At 26.2% G+C, this 22,893-nt stretch overlaps 2 protein-coding genes across 5 annotated transcripts in view; one reads left to right on the forward strand and one right to left on the reverse strand.

Annotated features, from left to right (window-relative positions):
- Window positions 1-15,204, forward strand: part of LOC112596605 (nose resistant to fluoxetine protein 6-like) — a 79,691-nt gene extending 64,487 nt beyond the window's left edge. The window contains exons 7-13 of the mRNA XM_025342369.1: window positions 849-1,009; window positions 2,626-2,794; window positions 6,011-6,204; window positions 7,452-7,581; window positions 8,826-9,015; window positions 11,232-11,374; window positions 14,426-15,204. Coding sequence (XP_025198154.1) covers window positions 849-1,009; window positions 2,626-2,794; window positions 6,011-6,204; window positions 7,452-7,581; window positions 8,826-9,015; window positions 11,232-11,374; window positions 14,426-14,608 — 1,170 coding nt within the window. The 3' untranslated portion in view covers window positions 14,609-15,204. The remainder of the gene's footprint in view (window positions 1-848; window positions 1,010-2,625; window positions 2,795-6,010; window positions 6,205-7,451; window positions 7,582-8,825; window positions 9,016-11,231; window positions 11,375-14,425) is intronic.
- Window positions 15,205-16,071: 867 nt separating this feature from the next.
- On the reverse strand, window positions 16,072-22,886 carry LOC112596606. Of its 4 annotated transcripts, none has more exons than XM_025342371.1 (4): window positions 22,560-22,886; window positions 21,300-21,549; window positions 17,228-18,125; window positions 16,072-16,805 (listed from the first exon to the last, which is right to left on the reverse strand). In XM_025342371.1, exons 2-4 carry the CDS (start codon window positions 21,458-21,460, stop codon window positions 16,263-16,265), a joined length of 1,602 nt encoding a protein of 533 aa, XP_025198156.1. In that variant the 5' UTR covers window positions 21,461-21,549; window positions 22,560-22,886; the 3' UTR covers window positions 16,072-16,262. The 4 variants fall into 4 exon arrangements, with proteins under 4 accessions (XP_025198156.1, XP_025198155.1, XP_025198158.1 ...); XM_025342370.1 differs by having other exon boundaries at window positions 22,124-22,885; XM_025342373.1 differs by lacking the exon at window positions 22,560-22,886 and adding an exon at window positions 21,877-22,111.
- Window positions 22,887-22,893: the final 7 nt, after the last annotated feature.

Here is a 22,893-nt window from a genome sequence, read left to right on the forward strand (position 1 = left end):
TAATAACACAACTATTAACAGCAAAAGTATGTATATGATTTTAAATTTTACAATTTATGAAAATGCTTCATATATTATAGCGATCATGGATAAATTATTTACATTTAGGATAAGCTAAATATTAGTTGAGAGATAACTTTAAAAATCTTCTTTTTTGAGAGGGTAATTCTACGAAAGGATTGTAATGGACTAATGAGTAATAAAACAATCTCATAAAAGAAAAAAAGCAAGGGATGAAGAATTAAGAAAAAGATGATAGTGTCAGAATACTCAGAAACAAAGATGAATAATAATAGAACTACTTACTTAAATATTATAAGGCAGTCTTGACAAAGCATAAGTAGAACCATGAGTAAGAAGGTATCATGAAGGTGCATATTTTATGTCAAAAGGTACAAATAAAGAGATGCAAGAACCACTTAGATTTTCAATATTTTCAAGAGTAAAACAGAATGAGGTGGAGAAGGAATTTGGAAAGAGGAAAAATGAATAATTGATCTAGACATTTAGTTACTTGATTTTAGTATAATATGAGACAAGACAATCCTTAGATACATCGATAGTCAGTAATATCGACATACTTGAGACCCGAAATTTGGATAATAGAAAAATGTTAGAACCACAATAGTATTATAACAGCTATAACTTAAACTATAATATAGTTTTTTTTTTTATATATTATATAAAATTTAGTTAATATTTTTTATGATAACTGAAAATTCACCGTTAAAATACTTAATCTTTAAATCATCTATCCTAAGTGTGATATATAATACCATTCGATAAAAAATTAATTTAAAATGTAATCTTTATCACATACCTGTATTATTTTCTGTAATCTGTTTTAGCATCTCGGAAAGCAATGGACAGTTATTGCGCGAGCTGCAAGCCTATATACAGATCCCTTCATATTCATGAGTGGATTATTGACTACCATTTCGTTCTTAAAGCATTTAGATCGAAAGGGCACTATTGACTTGCCCAAAGAATTAATTTCTAGGTTTGCCAGGTACGTACGCCACTAGAAATATAATAAGTACAACAATGCCTGATTTACTCGGGAATCTATTTAAGTCATAAATTAATAAGTTAAATTATCAACAATAATATGTCTATATCCAGAGCGGACAAAGTTTAATACATTTAAGTATTTATGGAATTATTTAAACCAAGTAGGCGTTATTTAGATAAATCAATGCTATTTCTTATGCAATGTTAGTAAAATAATAAATTATGTAAAAAATATTACTTACAAATTTTATTTTCATGTTTTGATTTTCATACTTATTACATTAACTTTAATTTTGTAATTGTATTTAAAGAATCCTTGTGAAACTACAAATTTGGAACTGCTGACTCCTGCAGGAAACTTATTTAATTATTAAAATACTTTTTCAATTTTTCATTGATTTACACCTACGAAAGTGTGAAATCGTGTTGTTCGCAATGAATATGATAAAATTGAAATAGATTTATAACCCAAGAATACACAGATTATAATATTATTATTTATTACTTATTGTATGTAAATCGATTAGTTTCTTTTCTTAACTTAAATGCAAAAATGATAAAATAATCGAATTTTGCAAACAAATAAATTCCTTTTCAGTACATATTTTATTGTTTTTTAGCGCATTAAGTTCCGATTTCCGAACACTAGTTTAATCGATATAACTTATATTAAAAAATTATACTAATTAGTAATTAACTTGCTAATATATTGTTATATACAATGTAAGCTACCAACTTTGAGATTTTCGTTGAACTGCATTTTAAATGTACTCGTCACTCGTACATGTATGAAATTCGATCCCTCACATTACCTAGCCCGGAAGGATAACTCAGATAATAGTTTATAGTATTATCTTCAAAAATATACATTATAAAAAATATTTTTCTTTCAAATTGAAAAATATATTATGTGATTATAATGTGTTATTAGTGGTGAGGAAGATATTTTCAAAATTCCTTGAGAAAATAATATTCTCATGACTAACATGTTACACGATTGTAAGAACATAACAGATTTATTCATAAACGTGACTACATTACATAATTTTAAAGTTATACATTAGGAAAGGAAATATTTGTTATGATAAAGAATGTTTAAATTTTGACATTTTATCGATTTTCTTTAGTAACATTTGTTTATTATAATTACATTCCTAACTGATCGAAAAATTAACATTTATCTTTTAATCAGATATTATTTTATATTTTTTGTACATTTAATTGTATATTTTTTTACTCCCCTTGCAATCTAAAATATTTATTTTTCTGATGAAAATAGATGTTTCTTCTTATTAGTGGAGGGATGTGAATATTTAAGCCGCTTCAACGTCACAGTTTTTTGTTGTCGTATCTATAATTTTCTGGATTAATTAAATCTTTAAAAAAATATATTTATAGACAATTTCAAAAAATAAATAATTTTTGAAAAAATATTCTTAATTTTTTTTTATCTCTTATTATAGAAGTGTGAAGCTGTGCTTCACTTATTATCTCGCTCAATGATCCGTCACTAACACTGTGTGTTCATCGAAATCTATATTTATTTCTCTTATATAATAAAACACGAATTTTATGTAAACCGTTATTATATTTATTATTTATCATTTGATGCAGACTGGTGCCGACGATGGGTGCCATAATATTATTCTGCACATTGATCTTACCAAATTTGGGCTCTGGCCCGCAATGGAATTTAGTGGTTAAACACCATGCCGACATATGCGAAAAAACGTGGTGGAGAAATTTCCTATTCATCCACAATTACTTTGGCTTCAAAAATATGGTAATTATAAACAAGGATGCATGTACTATACCTAATTATAAAAGTAATATACTCTCTAATAAAAAGTTAAAAATATTATTTATAATATTATATTTATATATATATATATATTATTTATCATCTATACAGCGATTTGAACTATTGTGTCTAAAATATAAATATCATTGACTAGTAAAAAATAAACCATGTTATGCTCTAAGTAATGTAATTTAATGAGAATCAGATAATATTACTAGGCACTTTATAAACTTCCCCTAAATATTATATCATATTACAAAATGATTTGTACACAGTGCGTGTATAGTTAAAAAAAAACAGGTCAGATAAGTAGGTAAATGATAATTATTTTGTCAAACTTTAGGTTTGGTTAAGGGTATTCTTGCTATGCAAAATAAACTTTTTTTAAAATTGATGCATACAACTGTAAATTGTGACAAAAAATAAATAAATATATTAACTGCGATCATTTTTTGATAGGTATATATCATACAATATATTTGGTAATTAATTTTAAAAAAAAAATTTATGAATAATATGTTGTAAAAAAATATATTTTATGACTATAATGTAAGTATCTATAACTATAATAAATTAAAATTTATCACAACATTATTTCTAATTTTTTCAGTAGCATTTTCAGGATTTTCTTATACTATTTCTTACAGCCAAAAGTTCAATTTCAGGATCTGGTTCATAAATTATGATTATGGAGGCATCAAAAATATTTTTTTGATTTAAAATATTATTTTGACATAAATTTTTTTCTAAGTACCTACTTACCCGTGTTTTATTACCATAATTTTTGCTTTATAATACATTTTAAATTTTAAATTGTTTTATGCTAATCATTGTTTGCGTTTCTGGCTAAATATAAATATAAATTTTATATAAAATAAAATGTATTTAAGAAAACTTTAACTTTTATTGTTAATTTTAAGCACAAAAACACGTTTAATTTATTGGTATGAGCATGGCCACGCATTTTTTTTTTATTTACATCAAACACTACAATTATTAAAGTACCAATACTTAAAATTTCGTTTGGAATCAGAAATATCTCCAAATTATGAAAAAAAATAATAGCAGTTAATATAATATATCTTATCTGTTTTATAGCAGGTTTTATTAAATTTATTTATCTTTTTTACACAGCTTACACATGTCATTTCATAAAAATCATAACTTAATCATAGTTTATACAATCTCGCTTTAGTTATTGAATATTTTATTTTTTTTGTATTATTTTTACTAAATTTCTAATTTAATTTTTCTATCTATTATTATTATAATTGCTCAAGTTTTTACTTTTTTAAAATACACAAACATTTTTCATTTAATATTCCTAGATAGAATATTTTTCTAAAGTTTAAAAATCGAACATCGATTCAGTATTCAATAAATAATCAGTTATTTGTTAGTAAATTTGTTTACAACATAACGCAACAAATTGTTGATAAAGTTATAAGAGAGAAACACTTTAAGTTAATTACACACCAAAAGAGCAAATAACTGTGTTTATCATTATTAATTATTATTTTTTTTTTAAACAATTTGTTTTTGTAAACTCAGACATATAATATACTTTGTACATTATAGTTGTATTTATGCTATTTGTGAGGAAACTTTGAAGATATTTTATTCTTGACATAAGCGTCATAACACTTATAATTCATAAGCTACAAATATCAAGTCATTAGACGAAAAAAATAATGTAATTAAGAATTATATACTGTTTATAGGACAATGTAATTTTACGAAAATAACGTAATAACTAATAAGTCTTTTTAAATAAAAAAACAGACGAGTTTCGTGCAACGATTAAAATCATTTAATATTGTTTTTATGTTGCAGAATTTATTTAAGTACTCATAAGTAATTTCAGAATATTTTTTTTAAATTTTGATAGATTTTATCGTTAAATATTACTTAATAGCTGATAATTCTATTAATCAAACACGTTTTATAATTAACTAATTGGTATTTAAATTATATATTGGAACAATAATATTTAATTATGTATTTTTTTTTTCATATATATATAAATTACACGCTATAAATAATTTTTCGACGTAATTTAAGTATTTTATATTGAGTTTAAATTATTATGAGTAACTATTATGACGCAATTAATATAAAGTATATTTTAGTATTTATAGTGCAATGACTTTTCTGCTCTAATTATTTAAAAGTATGCTAACGCTTTCATGTTTTATTCTTATACCAGATGTTGTTAAATCAATAAAAGTATACACGTACAGGTTGACAGAACCGTTAATTGAAAACAAGTAGGTACTTACATGGTTATGTTATCACCATAATTCATAAACGTATTTGATTTTTAACAAACAAGATAAATTCACGAATAACAATCATCCTTACGTGTGCTCTTTTTATACCATATTGTATAAGTGTACTTAACTTAAAATAGTGGTTGAAGTGCATCCAACAAAACATTATTTTTGTATGCCGTCAAAGCATCATATACCTAAGTGCCTATATTAAATTTGTAGTTGTTTTGATTGTATTAATTGTGTATACTTAAAAAAAGTGTTGATTAAATTTTTCTAAAACCGAAAATTAACTATATATTTTACTATTTGTATAGGATCCCTTATTTTTTAACTAACTATTGTAACGACTTGATCACAAATTTATATGTATTTTGTAGTATTATTTTTTTGAAAATTTTAATATAATTATAACATAAAATTAATGTTCTTCAAAGTGGGTGTAGACTATGGAATATACGTATAATATATATTGTGTAAAAGTATTTTTACACTGACCAGTTGTGCTTAAGCATTTTCCAATATGAATCAATAATAATTTAAATCAAAATAAATGACTGTACACATTATAAATTATTAAGGTCAAATAGTATTATAAATAACATTAAACTCTAAAAAATATTGTAAAAAATTTTTTTTATTAACACTCATTAGTCAATACGGTACGGTATTACCTACGGACATACCAGGATGACTTAGAAATACAGTCCACAGATATAGACAATATTATTGTCATGGGAACATTATAATTTTTTTCTTATAGGGGAAGTGTTTTTGTGCAAATTTTAGAGTAATGTCAACACTTCTTCGCTCTGCATGTGTATATAATATCTGCATGATATATTAATATATTATATTATACTTAATATTATTAATATTAACATATTTGTATACATTTAATATAACATGCTTAACGTGTATTTTGCAGTGTTTGTCCCATACGCATCATATTGGAATTGACACGCAGCTGTTCATGATATCGCCGTTGCTCGTGTGGACACTGTGGAAGTGGCCTAGAAAAAGCATGGTGGCGCTTGTAGGGCTAGCGACCATCTCAACTTTACTTCGATATTATGTGACGTTAACGAAAAAATTGAACTTGTTTATCAATTTTGGAAGCTCGTAAATCATTTTTTTATTAATTTATATACATTTTTGCTATCGTTATATCATTATTAGATGTGGGTTTGTGTATACAGCTGGAAAAGTTAATGAAACGAAATTAATTGAGTTAGTCAAAATTATAATAGTTATAAATTAACGTTATAAAACCATAAAGGTTATAGATTTATAGGTCAAAAAATTAATATATTCTATTCTTAAAATTGTATGTTAATATAGATAAAAATATTAACATAACTCAGTTAAAAAAAGTTAATTGAGGTTTATTAATTACTACCTCAGTTATACACGTAGCGATTGCGTGTAACTTTCAACAGGTAAATTTTACATAATTAATCGTGGTTCCTAATTGCAACACCAGCAAATTATTTATATTTATGAAAACCACTGTTTCTTTCAACAGTCATCACGATTTGAGAAAATAAAAACACATTTTTTAAATGCATGGTTGTTGTAATAAAACCTGGAGATATCCTAAATACATAATTTATAAATAATTTTTGATGAAATGTTTGAGTACTTAGTAAAATATTGGGAAAGAATGACCCACTTACAAACAATGTCTATTGAAGCTTATGATCAAACTTTGAAAAGTTAATGTAAAATATAAACTAGTTAATGTTATCATTAATTTTCTTAAAATTATCCTGCTCGTTAAATTAATAAGGTAATTATTAAATTACTAATAACTTTTTTATTTATAAAATTAACTTACTTTCCTTGTGTTCTACATTTATTTATTAAAATATGTAGTATTATATCCTATAGATTATTACAGGAATGTATAATGAATTTTGAAGTAAAATCTTGAACTAAAATAATGTTCAAAATAATAAAAAAAAAACAAAATTAAGATTAAATCATTCTAACAAATTACAAATTCTTTATTAAATACATTTTCATTTATACATTTCGAATTTTAAACGAATCATAGGTATAATATATTATATTATTAACCTTACCCTATAGGGTAATTATATTTCTAGAAAAGTTAAAATTTTACTTATGATTATTGATTAAATGTACTAAAGCTAAAAAAAATAAAAAAAAAATACTAAAATAAATGTTGTGTATACGTATATTTTAATTTGGTATTTCTACAATTTGTGCAAACTTATGCACCCTATAGAAATATGCTCTCTTTCGCTTATAAGCCCAACTCTGAATAATATATATACTATATATAATGTAGATAATTATTAAAATTTGTTATATTAATAAATGATTCTTTTTTGTCACGTTTATAGAGTTTCACAAATGTACGATACAGCTGATTATTCCTACATATTGCCCACTCACAGATTGACTGTGTACATTATGGGCATTCTATTGGGATATTGCCTGCGCTACGTAGGAAGAAATTACCCGTTGAAGAGTGTAAGTCTAATTTTTTTTTTTTGTATTTTCATATTCTATAAATAATGATTTACTCGACTTGTTGATCGCTGTGTTGTAGTGAGTAATGACCGCTAAGATTACTGTAATTGATCATTAAATAATAATGTTTTAGTTATTTAATTTTTTTTTTCAAACGATTTAACTTTATAAAACATATTCCTATGTTGCTCTAACAATGTACATACAATATGATTAAAAATATAGAATTAGAAATTATAGTGTTATTAGGTCGGTACTATAATTATGGGAGTAATATATAAGGCTGTGAATTTAATGCATTAAAACACCTTAAAAATGCACTTTAATTTCGAGAAAAATAGGTAAAATGCATAAGTAGTATACTTAAGAATTATAATTTAAATAATATAAAAATCTAGTTAGCGTAAAATATTTTGTGTTAAAAATTATATTTGTTATTAAGTAGGACGTGAGTTCAAAATGTGTACAATATTTATAAGAAAATTTCATATGTTTTAAATTTTTTTATTGATGGAAATTATGAAAAGTAATAAAAATAAAAAAGTTCTAAAAAGGCCAAAAAATATCTAATAAATCAAAGGTGCCTAAATTATAGTCTCAAAATGTAATTCATTAGTAACTAATTCAAACTTTGTGTTAGTAAAACTATTTGTTACAATAAAATAAAAATACTATTTTTTTTTATAAATTTATCGCAATAGTAGATTGATACTTATACTGTCATCTTAGTATGACCATTGTAACTTCGATGGTATTAATAACTATTCATTTTTCGAATGTCTTTGTCAGTGATCTATTGCAATAACAAAAAATAATATTATACCTATTTTTGTTTTTAATTTAATAATTTTAATTCCGTGAATTGCGACGAGGAATAAGTACCTAAAAAAATATGTGTAAACGCAAACGTGTTAATGTTCATTCAATTATGTAATAATAATATTTTTAATTATTGTTAAAACTTAAAACTATTATAAAATATCCCATTTTGATGTAAATTTACAGAAAACAATGAAGTGCAATTTTAGACTAAAGTTTTAAAAAATCGGAATTATTAAGTATACTTATATATTTTTTATTTCATATTAAGTAGATGTATTATTGTTATTGAACGGAGTCGCTTAAAAGCTTAAACATAATCTTTACCTTGTGTGTGTTTAGCTGAAAATCTATAGAAACTTAGAGATTGCGAAGATTATTATTTTTATTAGAAACAAAATAATATTAAACGTTTCTTCCTTTAGGGCCAACTCAAGTTGGGATGGATTATCGCAATTGTATTCTTCTACGAAGCATTCATACACCCGTCCAAAATGGGTGACATCGATTATGTATATAATGCCAGCGATGCCGCCAATTATGCGGCATTCGCACCAATATATTGGTGCATATTTTTCAGTTGGATTATATTCGTTTCGTACACAGGCAATGGAGGTATGTCATTATCTGAATTAATAATAATAATGACAATGCGGCTAAGTAAAGTTCTGTGATATGCACGGCTAAGGGAGGGGTCGAAAACTGTTATGATCGCCAAAGTTATCTAGTTCACTAGGAATTTTCATGAAATATTTAATTTTAGACTACAATAATGAATCATAAATAATAAAACTATAATTTTTGTCTGCATCAGCGACTCCTCTGCACAGAGCAATTATATAACGTAGCCGACACTTGTTATCTTTAATAATTTTGTATTTTTACATTTTTTAAAAGTAAATTAAATTAGTTTTGGGATTTTTCAGTACAACTTTTCATTTTTATTTCGATGGTATGGTACCTACCATGATTCTCACGAACACCTAGTGTTACAGCACTAGAAGTGTGAAAACATGTTTTTACAGTCAATTTTTTTTTTCTTTCGTGACGACCTATCAGTGAAAACGTCACACATGTCATTTACAAAATAAAAAAGCGAAAGTTAAAAGAGTTGTTTATTCGTCGATCTTTAAAAGTTTAAACAAGTGGATAGTGCATAACTACACGTTGTTTCCTGATATACGCCTATCTCATCGCTTGACAATTCGTGTCTGAAACATGATCGTTATTAATAAAAAATGTTAGGTTTTTAGCATTGGAATTATAATTTTCTTCAGATTATGAAATTAAATATATATCAAAGTACACATAAAAATCAAAAATGTGTAGAAATAGTTTCACTTACAAACATAATAATGAGTTAGGAGTAAAAACTAAATACGTACAATACTTTTCAAAACAACAATAACAGTTTTCACTTCTAAATAAATCACTCGCTGCGCATAACAATCAATAATAATTTAGTGACTATAAGTGGCTATAAAACATTTATGCTTTAGAAATTTGAATACTATTTTATATTATTGCAGATTTTTTTCATTAACTTATATCTTTAATGTTACGATCGTCAATTAGCTGAACTAGAACACTTTGGCAAATTAAATATTTTGATGTATAATATTTATACAATTTTTTTGTAAAAATATGCTAAGTTATTGTAATAAATAAATTTATACAAAGTCATATTTTTCGAAAATATTAACATTGACTTAAACAAAACTAAAATAACCGTTTACATGCATCGCTTATGTGTCTTTTAATTAATATCATGCTCGCAGCTCGCTTGTTTTTAACAACCTGTGGGTTGTAATGAGTCAGAAAAAAATATATATATTCGTAACCGAACTACCTTATGCTATTTTTTTTCATAATCGTTTAATTTGACTTAAGTATTGTATTTAATTCGGTTGTGGGTGTATAAAAATACGTAAATTATTATTTGAATTCGGTTTTTTAAATAATAATCCAATTCACGTTTGGACTTAACAATTTTCAGTATTGCTGTGGTATCATAACTAATAATAATTAGTAACTACCGACTATTTTTGTTCATTTTAAATATGTTTTTTTAAAGCTTGTAATAATTAGACTACGTACACTGATAAATTATTTTTGTATCAACTTTAACCCTTTGAATATTTTCATACCTTACTCATAACATTTTTGGAAGTAAGTCATAAAGGCGGCCGCTACAAAAAAAAATGGAATTAGATTAAACTGTGGTTATTGTAATTCCTAATTAGTGACTATTTATATAAATACGTAATATAATGTTATAAATATTTTTATTAAAAAAAGGATAGTTATGAATAATATTATTGTCTTCTTTCTCTTCGTATCTTTTGCTTATTCTATATTTTTTAATTTTTTAACTTAGCCCTTTATATTTTAATATATTGTTATATATATACATGATATAAATAAATGTATAAAACATTATGTAATCAATACTCCTTAATAACTTATAAATTATAATGAAAAAATAATTAAAAATGTTTTCTAAATATTAATTAGTGATCGTTTTATCTAAAATATTCATCTTAATTTTTGTCCAAATAAAATCAACTTTAGTTGTAACTTGTATCCAAGGTATTTTAGGTATTTTATAATTGGGTAGTTAATAATTATGCAATTTTTCTTTTGGCGTTAGCATATTTAGTAGCGCAGCTCAAAGTCTATCAGATTATTTTATTGACAAATTCGTAATATTTAGTTTTTTTCTTCGTGCCTATAGCCGATGTTTAATTTACAAATAGTTATTTTAGATGTATAATAATTTCATTACATTTTACTCATATTTCATTATTATTATATATATTTATATATTTTAGGTGTCGTATCGTCGATGTTTTCTTGGAAAGGATTTATTGTGTGCACGCGTCTGTCTTATACATTTTATTTGACACAGTTTCCTGTATTTTTCTATAACGTCGGAACTCATCGTTCTGCGTTGGAATACAGTTTTGGATTGATCGTAAGTATAATAAATTATATTATTTGCCTAAAATAGCTGTGTAGCCTACTAGCCTAATTTATCAAATATTTACTTCCATTTCCTAACCATTAGACACCTTACGTGCTTGATATTCGTTTATCCATTTAAAATTTAGTTGTCGAAAATATGTGAACCTCTGTGTAGTGATGTATCTTTGTTTGCGAGCAGTTAAAAATCATAAAATTGATAAAAAATAATAACAGAATACTTTGTACATGTGATTAGATACTCTAATAAATGGAGATCGTAGAGAGAGGGACTAACAGTTATGTTTCAATCTACATCCCATCATTCTCCAAAGTAATCAAAGTTGTTTATTTGTTCAGAAAACTTGAATCGATCAATAATAGTAGAAACAAATAAAAGTTTATTAAGCTTACCACAACAAATTATGATATGATAGGTAACACACTTTTCCTAATCAAACTTATAATATTTTTGAAATAGTTATGTTTAAATACTGGAAAGAAAAATTATTTATAAATTCAAATACATACGTATCTAAATTAAAAATATGTTTCAAATACTTCTAAATAGTTATTTGTCTGTCAGGAATATTTAGAGCAGACATTTGTCTAGGTGAATTATTTATTTCTTTACATAGTTATGTAGGTATAACAGTACAAATAATTGTATATATTTGTATATATATATATATATATATAAATATATATATATATATCATGATTAAGCATTTTTTTTTTTAATTTGTTGAAATAAAATAAATATAAACATTTTCGTAAAATTCGGAAAACTAGAATACTTTTGCTTTCTTTATTTTGAAATACAATATCGCAAAATAAATATTGAAATTATATTTAAATACTTAACTATACCAACTACTTGGGAAAAATAATAAAAAGCCACTCGAGTAAGGCAGAAAGAAATATTTGAAACTATTAGAATAGCTATTTTAAAAAAAAAATTTAACAGTCAACTTGTGACATTTAAGTCAGATTTGTAAATTATAACGGTTCGAAGTTAAGAACGGAGACCCATGTTATGTACAGCATTTAACGGCCATGATTTTGCTGTTTTTTTTTTTTTTTGCTACATCAAAATTTGTATTAAACAAGACATCTATTTCGATCCGAAAAACCTGAATATTTTAAATTGACAATAGCTCGTTTTGCATACTCAACCAGACGCGAGATTTATAGTATACATTCGCATAAATTGCTCATATAATGTTATGCGCACCTACTACCTACATCAATAATTTAATTTCATATGAAAAAAATAACTACAGATTTATTTCCAAATTTTCATTGACAACAACATTATACATTTATGTATTTGTGATTTGTGTACAAACTACAAAGCAACAATGAACAAAAATGATAATAATAATAATAATAATAATAAAACAGTTTTGTAGTCTACCGAATAACAATAGGCAATAGGTACCTAAACGTTTATGCAAATTAAGACTTCATTTTGAATTTATGACGGTCGCGACTTATATCAGATTCGCGTCTGGACACACTAATTGTTATTATTATGATTTTGTGATTTATGAATAATATGAAATCGATCGTTGCGCAAAATCGATCGAAATACACAGACCTGCGGCGGGCACACTTAAACCTATATCGTTCCAATATAACACAGTTGCGGGTGTAGGTGGTATTGTACGCATATGTCGGATGATAATATATTGTGTACACACGGTATGATAATATTTATTCAAATATACGCACAATAACAGTATCGTTCATGACGATATAATCGGCCTTAACGAAATTTCGCAGTTATAAAAACGAAATTTATTCGCAAGGTCCCACAGCTAATGTTGGCGTAAGCGTGCAGTGCGCTTATTCAATAAAGGTATCTATGCGTATACCTATAGGTAATACATAATATACAAGACTGCAATCGCGCTTTGGGTACGTTTACCGAGATTCTTAAACCGACTCCTAACCCGTCAGTGGTACGTTCATACACCGAGTACGGAGTAGAAGTATATGTTTACCTACATTATATTATAGACAAAAAACAAAAAATGCCTAAATTATATGAATTAATTAGAGTGCGGATTTGAATACTTACACAATAAACTACATGTCAACAAATAACCGTAAATGCGTTTTTAACGCGACGTCTTTAAAAAATGACAAAAATGCACACACCAACGCGCTAGCGATATTAAAACGACGGTTCGACTTGACTTAGTATCAAAAGGGGGTAATAAAGGCGGTATTAAACCTTTACACATTATTATATCGTAAACATTTTAATTAATACTTTGTTTAATGAAGATTACTACCATAACTCCCTACAGGCTGCAGACTACCTTCTGTTGATAATATTTTATAATTCATAACGATTCACTTTTTTTTTTTTCAAGTGTAATCTTTCATTTTTTGTCAACTGAATTATTAAATGATTAAAACGGATATTTCTAAACGTAACTAAAATTATGTTGAAAATCGTTAAATGTTATTTTTACAAACTAAAACATAAAATCACTATTAAGTTTTAATTTTACTCATTAGATATTAATTTTTTATATTGCGGATCCCAGGAGGCGGCTAAAAAGGAACTGGTGCCGTGACTTGCTAGGAAATGACTAATAATAAAAAAAAATTAAAAAAAAAATATAAAGATTATTTTTTTTTCTGACGAATGAAGTTTGAATACCGATATTATAATTCACAATTTTTAAATCTACCATCTCGTGCTAGGTACCCATAAAACTTAAGTCGAATAAAATGATATCTTATAACACCTACATTGTGTAACGATATCTTGTTATTTTTTTATACGTTATCTTGTGTTTAACATTTTTTTTTCCATTTCGTTTCTAAATCTTCAATCGTCTTATCAGGTATAACATTTAAATTCCGAGGAAAATTCCCTTGTCTTGTTCTTGTCTGCCCCATCCCCGTTCCCCTCAACGATAAAATACCACTGCAGAGCGCAGCGCACGGTCAACCACCGCTTAAAATCTCCAAACTAACAATTAGTATTCCCTCCACGCGATATTATATCAGAGTATATTTTCATCGACGGCGTGCGTTTTTGTCACAGATAAACATTAAGGAGATCCTGGCCATCATCATGGTGTCCGTGGTGCTCACCTTAGCCGTCGAGATGCCGTTCAACAACATCAGAACGTCGTTCGTGAAGAAGTCCAGGCGCGAGATGGAAGCGCCGGCCGCCGCCGTGCTAACCGCAGAGGGCGGCGACACAGAATCGCGTCGCAACCGATAAGATTATTCCTCCTTCACGAGGGCACAATATTATATTATTAATCATTATTATCCATCATCTTGGTCATCGATCACATCATTCATCACACATGCGCCGTACACACACCGTTAAGCTCAAAATTTCCATTTAGCGTCATAGGTTCTAAAACGAACAGGTCCACTCACTTTACACGTGACACGTGCAAGCGGCGGATATTTTGAAAACCTCAGACCGTCTAGTTTTCAGACCGCGCGAAGAGTCTAACCACTCGCGTGATCGATTCACAAATTTGCCCATTGTTTTAACATAATATTTAATAGACTGAACCCACGAGCAATGCAATCGAATTTCTCTGCGCCGTTCGTAGTAAATTTTAATATCGATGAATAGATTATAGCGTACAAAAAAATGTTGAGCTCAATAATTTTATTATTATTGTTTATTATTATTTATTTTTTTTTTTTTTAACATTACACTTGCCATTTTTACAAACTGGTGTACTTATAGATTTTAATATTACGTGTACATATCATTCAGTGTAGAATTAGTAATTTATCATTAATATTGTTATTATAATCATTATCATCGTCAACGCAATAAATAATTAATGAGCTTATGATAATGAAGTTCTAAATGCATAATATTTATTTATTTTTAGTATGTTAATTTTGGGTGTTATAAAAATATAACCATTATGCGTTAAGCCTATTGATACATCATGTACTATATTATTATATTATTAAATTTGTAGTTTTTAATAATAATAAAAAAAACAAATTAAAAATGTATACCGTTGAACAATTATTGTACAATTTCCTTTAGGAATTTCAATTTTAAAAACCATTTTGTAACGTGTTTGAAAATTGTTATTACTACTAGCCTAGCACATACACATAATCTGTAAACAAAGGCTTCTGTATTAATTATTATTATAAAAACTGACTGATAATAATATTATATTACTTAGCGAAACACTTTTAGTAAATGTTCCAAAAACAAACAACCATTAAGATATTAGATGCGAAATTAAATCTTTTATTCATATTAAACGATAAGTCTGTATTATTATTAAATTAATTACTTAACAACTTCATACTAATACAGTATTATACCTAGTTATTAAAATATATATTAACTTAAATTATATATTCAAACAATCATTTTTTAAATAACCTTAATACAACAATTAAGTATCAACAATAATTTTTGTAATAAATACATTTTTTTATGACAAACATTGTTTTTATTTAATCTTTGTACAGTAAATTAAATGTTAATAAAATTGCAATTTTTTTCTAATGAAAAAATGAAAAAAAAAAATTACATCCAAATACAAGTTTAAAACTAAATCTAACACAAAATATAAGAAAAATAAAATAAAATCAAAATTAAGCTCAAAATAAATCAAATAATAAAAAAATGTTATATAAATATTATGCTACAAATGAATATATCCTTTTGAACACAATCATAGTAAGTTAACCCAATTATTTAAACAAATAGCCTTCAGTTAGTTTATAATTTCAAAAATGTGTTTCATGTTTTTAAAATTCATAGTTAATTAACAGATAATCGTTTGCAATTTATATTGCATTGTAATGGAGTTAAAAGTAATAATCATAATGATATATATATATATATATATATAAAATGTTGTACAAAAAATATTTAACAATTAATTAAATGCAATTACCATAAATTCTTTGGAATTAGAGAACACTATGGATAGTTTACCCACATGAACTAATGAATACCCTGCAGTTAATTTTATAGACCTTACTGAAATATGGTCTTTAACATCAAATATGTCATAAGAATTTGGATAAGTTGATCGAACTAATAAATATCTATCATTTATAGGTGTTAGAGGTAAAAGATTTGATATTGCATCAATAGCTATTTTTTGTACCACTTCAAATTTGGATAGCATGGACTTTAAGAGGTCATACTGAAATATACTTTGATTAACATTATAATAAATGTGCTTTCGAGTACAGTCAAATGAAAATGTATTACATTCAAGCCAAAATACTTTTAAATATGAATCTATTTTAGTGATAAATGGAGTTGCAGAACCCGTGTTTTCCACGCCAATACAGTTGCTGGTCACCTTGAACTGAGAAACAGGTCCCAACAAGGGTATCTTTAATCTGTTGTCTTGAGTAACTCCTTTCATGTGATAAATAATTGCCAAATGTTCTAGTTTATCATTTTTCTTCTGAAAAGTAAAACATAATAAATGTAAATTTGTTTCTTTTATAAGCTGATTAGTATATGTTATATGTATTCAATACTTAAACTCAACAGTCTAAGGTTTAAATAGTAAATAATTATGATGCTGTACTTTAACATAAACTGTTACCTATTACACATGTTTAAGTTACAGTTGTAGAATTAAATAGTTTTATACAAATTTTACTGAATTCAATTTTTTATTTATTGAAATTTGTTAGGAATTTTACTAGTAAGAAAATGTTTTTATGATTAGATACAACAAAATATTGGAAATTGAGTCAGTGATAACAACAATATTATATAATTTTAAGTTGTAAAATTACTTGTAGACAAACAGTATAATTTAACTAATCCATCATTTTTAAATAAAATTGACATATTATTATAAATAATTAATAAATTTACCATTTTTGTGACTCCAATCATAAGTCTATAATCTGAGCACTTAATGCTATCAACAATGCATTTTTTTGAACTAAATTGCAGTTCTTTGTATGTTTTTTTTGTATTCAAATCAGTTATGAATAATGTACTAGTAGCTGGGTGTACCATTGCTAGCTTATAATCATATAAATCAAGTTTTGTGTCACGATGGTCATTTAAGAAATTGGTGTCAAAATCATCCTCATTTGATCCATAATCATCAGATTTCCGTATCACTTTAAAAAAGCTTTTGGTGAATTCAGTTTTCTTAATTGTATATACAAATATAATTGAACAAATTTCAAATACCAAGTATCTTTTGTTGCCAATTATTTTAAGAGGATTTTTTCTTGATTTAATCAATTCTTTAAACTTATCAAATATTTTCAAAGTTCTTTTATAGATGGGCTTATTTGCTCCGTTTAAAACAATTACATGAATTGGTTGTTTGTTGAAGTAATTTATATTGACTATATAATCATCAGTACAATATGATTGTTCAGTATGTCGACGAGGTATATAAATGGTTGGAAAATCATTGTTTTTTATATTCTTTACAATCATTATATAATGATTAAATGTTAACCAATGATCACATAAAGGCCCAAATAATTTTTCTGAAGATGCTTCAGCATATCCTTTACATTCTGAATCATGTCTTGATCTATCATTTAGACATCGGCTATAATCAATAACTCGTATATTTAAATCTTCACATATCTTTGCCCAAATTTCATTTTGGTTTACATATACACATCTCCAAACCTTACTAACAGATTTCAAGTTCATAACATCATTGAAACTCAATTGTAGGACAATTTTTGTGATGATTTCGAGTGGGAGTTGCTTAAAAATATCATAACTCTCAGATTCAGGGGATCTGAAAAAAAAAAATTAACATTATAATTAGTAGTTGCTTAAAAATTATATAGACAATTAAATTATTAGATACAGTATCATCAATAGCTATTATTAATAATCAAAAACTTTGAATTATGTTATAATTTATTACTCAGAACTGTTTTTTTTATAGTTGATCACTATAAATGGTAAAACATCATATTACAGATAGGTAACACAAGTAAGTTAATCTAAGAGTAATATAATAGTAATACATTTTATTGAGAAATTAAATAGCCATTATTGGTTTTCAATAAGTATTTTAGAAATGCTTAGCAACTTTGAAAATTCTCAGTTAATTTTTAATCCAACATTAAAACAGAAAATATCTAAATAATAATAAAAATAATTATTTTATTTTCAAAGGATTTTATTTAAAAGAAGTAAACTACTATTAAATAGTGACAGTATGTTAAAATGATTCAATTAAAACATCAAGTTAATTTCTATTGCAAAAGAATAGGTATTCATTAATTATTTTTTTATAAATACATATACACTTTTGTTATGTTTTTATAATTTGTCAAAAATAATATGAAATAGAAAAAAATGAATAATTCATAATGATTTGGTAGTCTATAAGTCAGTATTCAATCAATAGATAAAAAAGTATATAATATGTACAGTAGATTCTTCTTAATAGAAATACTAGGTTAATAAAGACCAACTGCTTAATCAAGACAATTCTTCATTCACAAAAATAAATGTATGGGTGTAGTATAAATGTTCATCACGTATCTGTGCCAAGAATTCGAATAATTAGGAAATTTTTATCAAGTAGGTATATTTTATCAATTATGATCAATATTCACGTAATCAAATTAAATTCTTAAATTTATTTGGAAATTTAAATCTTTGGAAACATTGAGAATATTTTTTCTTCAACAAGAAAACCAGGGAATCTTTATTAGTGTTTTGGACAGACTACATTTGTCAACAAATAATAATAACACAATAGGTAATAAACAATTTTTTTTAAACAAAATGAAAATAATAAAAAATATATTATGTACTTAAATAGTGTATAATATCATGTTTTTGTTATAATATTTATGCAAGCAAACAATAATAAAAGTATAAAAATAAAATCATTCATCAACAAATGTGTGTACTTCATTTTTTTATTTTGGATTATTGGAACAAAATAACAGGCAACCAATGTATTCCAGTAAAGTTAAGTTGACTATATTATGTGAAAATTTAAAAGTAATTTTGTTTAAATTATGTAACTAAGTTAATTTTCAAAGAAAATATTAATTTCATAATTATTTTTCCTTCATATGATAATGTACAAATAAATGTTCATGTGATAGAGGAAAGGAAATAATAATTTTCTTTCTACAAATACATGAGATTTAGCTTGTGTCTATAGAAGTTATGGGAGGGATAGAGGAGAGAGAATAACTATGAAATTGTGCAAAGTAATATTGCTTAACCCTTGCATTATGCATATGATGGATGATCTTCATTAAGTACAGAACAAGGATCTCAAGCAAAATTTTTTGATTTGTTTATAAATACTATTGGAATTCAAGTATTATAAATTTCATCTATTTGTTATAATATGCCATATTTATTTTTTAAATAAAAAAAAATGTATGAACAATAAATGAGAATTCTAAAACACTTAATAAATTTTCAATAATTAAAAAGACTTACACTCAATGTCCCATGATGTGAGGCTAAAAATAATAATAATAATATTTAACAGCATTTTTAATGAAATTTATAATATAATTTAAAATTTAATAGAAAAATTTAAAACACAGATGATAGCGAGGATAATAGTGATATAGATGTTAAATAGTATTTTAAATACATGTCTCTCAATTCCACAATGTGTAAAAAGTTAAGCCATCATACTACATAATAATGTAGTTTAAATTTATTATTTAAATGTAAATAAAATTTTAATTTAAAATAGAATCTCAAACATGGAGATATTGATATAATTTTAGAACTCTTATTGGTTTTTTATCCTAATTTCTTTTTAAAAATTAAATAACACATCAATTATTTATAGTTTATAAGCTAGGTTCTATTTTCAATACTACTGTCACTATTTAGGATTTTCAGAACTATCTATTGGTTAATCTTATCACAAGAATATTAATTTACATGATTTCTAATTTATAAAATCATAATACTAGTGTAGTTGGTTGGTAATTGTTCAAATTATATTTTAAAATACATACTATGTAGTAAATTTAAAAAATATTAAAGTACACTAATACTTTTTAGGAATGTTTTACAGCATATTATGTTATAGATATACTCTAAAAACTTAAAAAATGTCCTTAAAATATAAATGCTCGAGAAAGTTGAATTTGTTAAAAAAACTCAAAATTAAAATACTAAAATAATCAGGATCTCTTAAAACGTTGCAAATATAACATTGCATTAAAACTCAGCTTTGCTTATCAGGTGTTGATTCTTTTTTAACAGTTCATAATTATTCAAATACTGTTATTTGATGAATCATTTAGCATGGTTTTTAATACAATTAACATTGCATTCCCAGTTTTAATATTTACAAATCATTGTAAATAGATAAATAAAAATGAATAGCAATAAATATATTGTTATTATTATTTTATTTAACTTAAGAAAAAAACGAACACAAATTATTATTTTAAAGTAATTACAGTCATAACCATTAGTATTAGTAAGTATTTAAGAATCTATATTCTGTATACCTACAATTATACAACTGACTTCAAGTGACTAATAATTGTTTAGTATTGCGAGATAATATACAGCTTAAATATTTTGATTACCTATGTCATTTTGAGTCAAATTAAAATTCATATAGTATTTAATATACTTTAATATATTGAATCAAAATACAAAAAAAAATTGCATTAAATATTACAAAAAATAAAACACTATTTCTATACAAATGATTTAAAAAAAAAAATCATTTACCATGCAATTTTAATGATTTTAAAAATGTAAATAATATTTTTTAATAAAATAAATTGTAATAATTAATGATCTATACTAAAATAGTTGATAACATTTCTAACTTGGCTGAGAGTTTAATATATACCTGTTATTTACAGTAATAGAGATAATTTAATACAAAAAAATAAAAATAAAACTAATTAAACTCTTTTTTAATATGTTAATTAGTAATGAATGAAAAATGACTTACTTCTCAAATTTACTGGGCGACATGCTTTCTGTTTTTACACCACCAATATTCATATTGTCTGATTCAGTTATTGCACAATCAATATTCATATTGTTTGATTTGGTAATCAAGTCATCAATATTCATATTGTCTGATTTGGTATTTACCAATTCAATATTCATGTTGTCTAATTCTTTTTGAACACTATCAATATTCCTATTGTTTGATTATGTTGTTGATCATGGACATTCAGAATAAAATTAATACAGATCTGAAAAAAAAAATACAAAATTAAATTTATTCATTTTTATACCTAAGTACCTATAGGTAATAATTATTGAATACATATTCTATGAAAAAATAACCTCAATTAAACGTAATTATTATGAACATATTATTGGGACAAGACTGAAACAAAATCATAATAATATAAGGTATAGAGTGGTGGAAAAGTCTAGATGGTAAACAATTTACCGTGGAAAAATGGTAAACGTTTTACCGTGTTTTATGCACACAAGACTAATCGAAGACTTGGAATTACAAACGAGGACTGGTGTAAAAGAAAATACAAACCAAAATAGACATCACGAATACCCACACACGACATTATTATTCGTTCTACAATCGAGAACACGGATATGAAGGGCAATCGGCGAAAACTAAAATCACGTCCGACAACAAGAGTGACCAGCAGCTTTCCGAGAGCGAGCACCGACGTGTTTACACACTACCTACTCTCGTGCGGGGGGGAGGGGGCGCAAACAAAAAAACGAAAATCCTCCTACGATCTAAAACATCGATCGGTGTACGTATTACACGAAATCATAATTTTATGGTATTATTACCTGAGGTGTTACCGGAAATAAACGAGAACGCGGTCCGACCGCATATCATCGCCGCAACGCAACGGACACGGAAACCAAGAGCGTACACACGGGCACCGCGACTGCCGTCGACTGATCGCACACGAGCGTGGCGTGTAAGCACCTCTAACAATAATAATAATAATAATAATAATTGCGTTACATCGGCGGCCGATAAGAATATTGTTCGGCGAAACGATCGATAAAAAGTCCAACGACTTGTTGAACACACGGTTTAGGTGCGGTACACGAACGCGAAGAAAATGATATGCGTACGCCGACGAAGACAACGACACCACTACTACCGTCAACGACGACGACGGTGGTAACAACAACAACAACAACAGCAGCAGCAGCAGCAGCGACCGATGACAATAGCGTGCGGCGCGCACGACGATTGTGTCGCGAGGTTACGTACTTAGGTCTGGTGTGTGTGTGTGTGTGTGCGCGAGGTAATCGCGGTCAAACAACACACACAACGGCGGCGATCGAAGCGCGAACGACGACGGACGAAACAAAACAAAAAAAAATAATAATAATAATAATAAAGACGATTGCCGAGCGGTTAGGTCGCGCGTGTGCTGCAAGTTCTGCTGGACGGATCGAGGAAAAAAGAAAGAATGATGGTCGGACCGCACACACTAATACTATAGTAATACTACATCATAATATTATTATTATTATTATTATCGTGAACAACGCGCCACTGGTACGACGAACTCACGGCGCACGGCGACAACGAACGGTAAAAT

Source organism: Melanaphis sacchari, unplaced genomic scaffold, assembly GCF_002803265.2.
Source record: "Melanaphis sacchari strain LSU unplaced genomic scaffold, SCAv2.0 Contig32_pilon_pilon, whole genome shotgun sequence".
Lineage (NCBI taxonomy): Eukaryota > Metazoa > Arthropoda > Insecta > Hemiptera > Aphididae > Melanaphis > Melanaphis sacchari.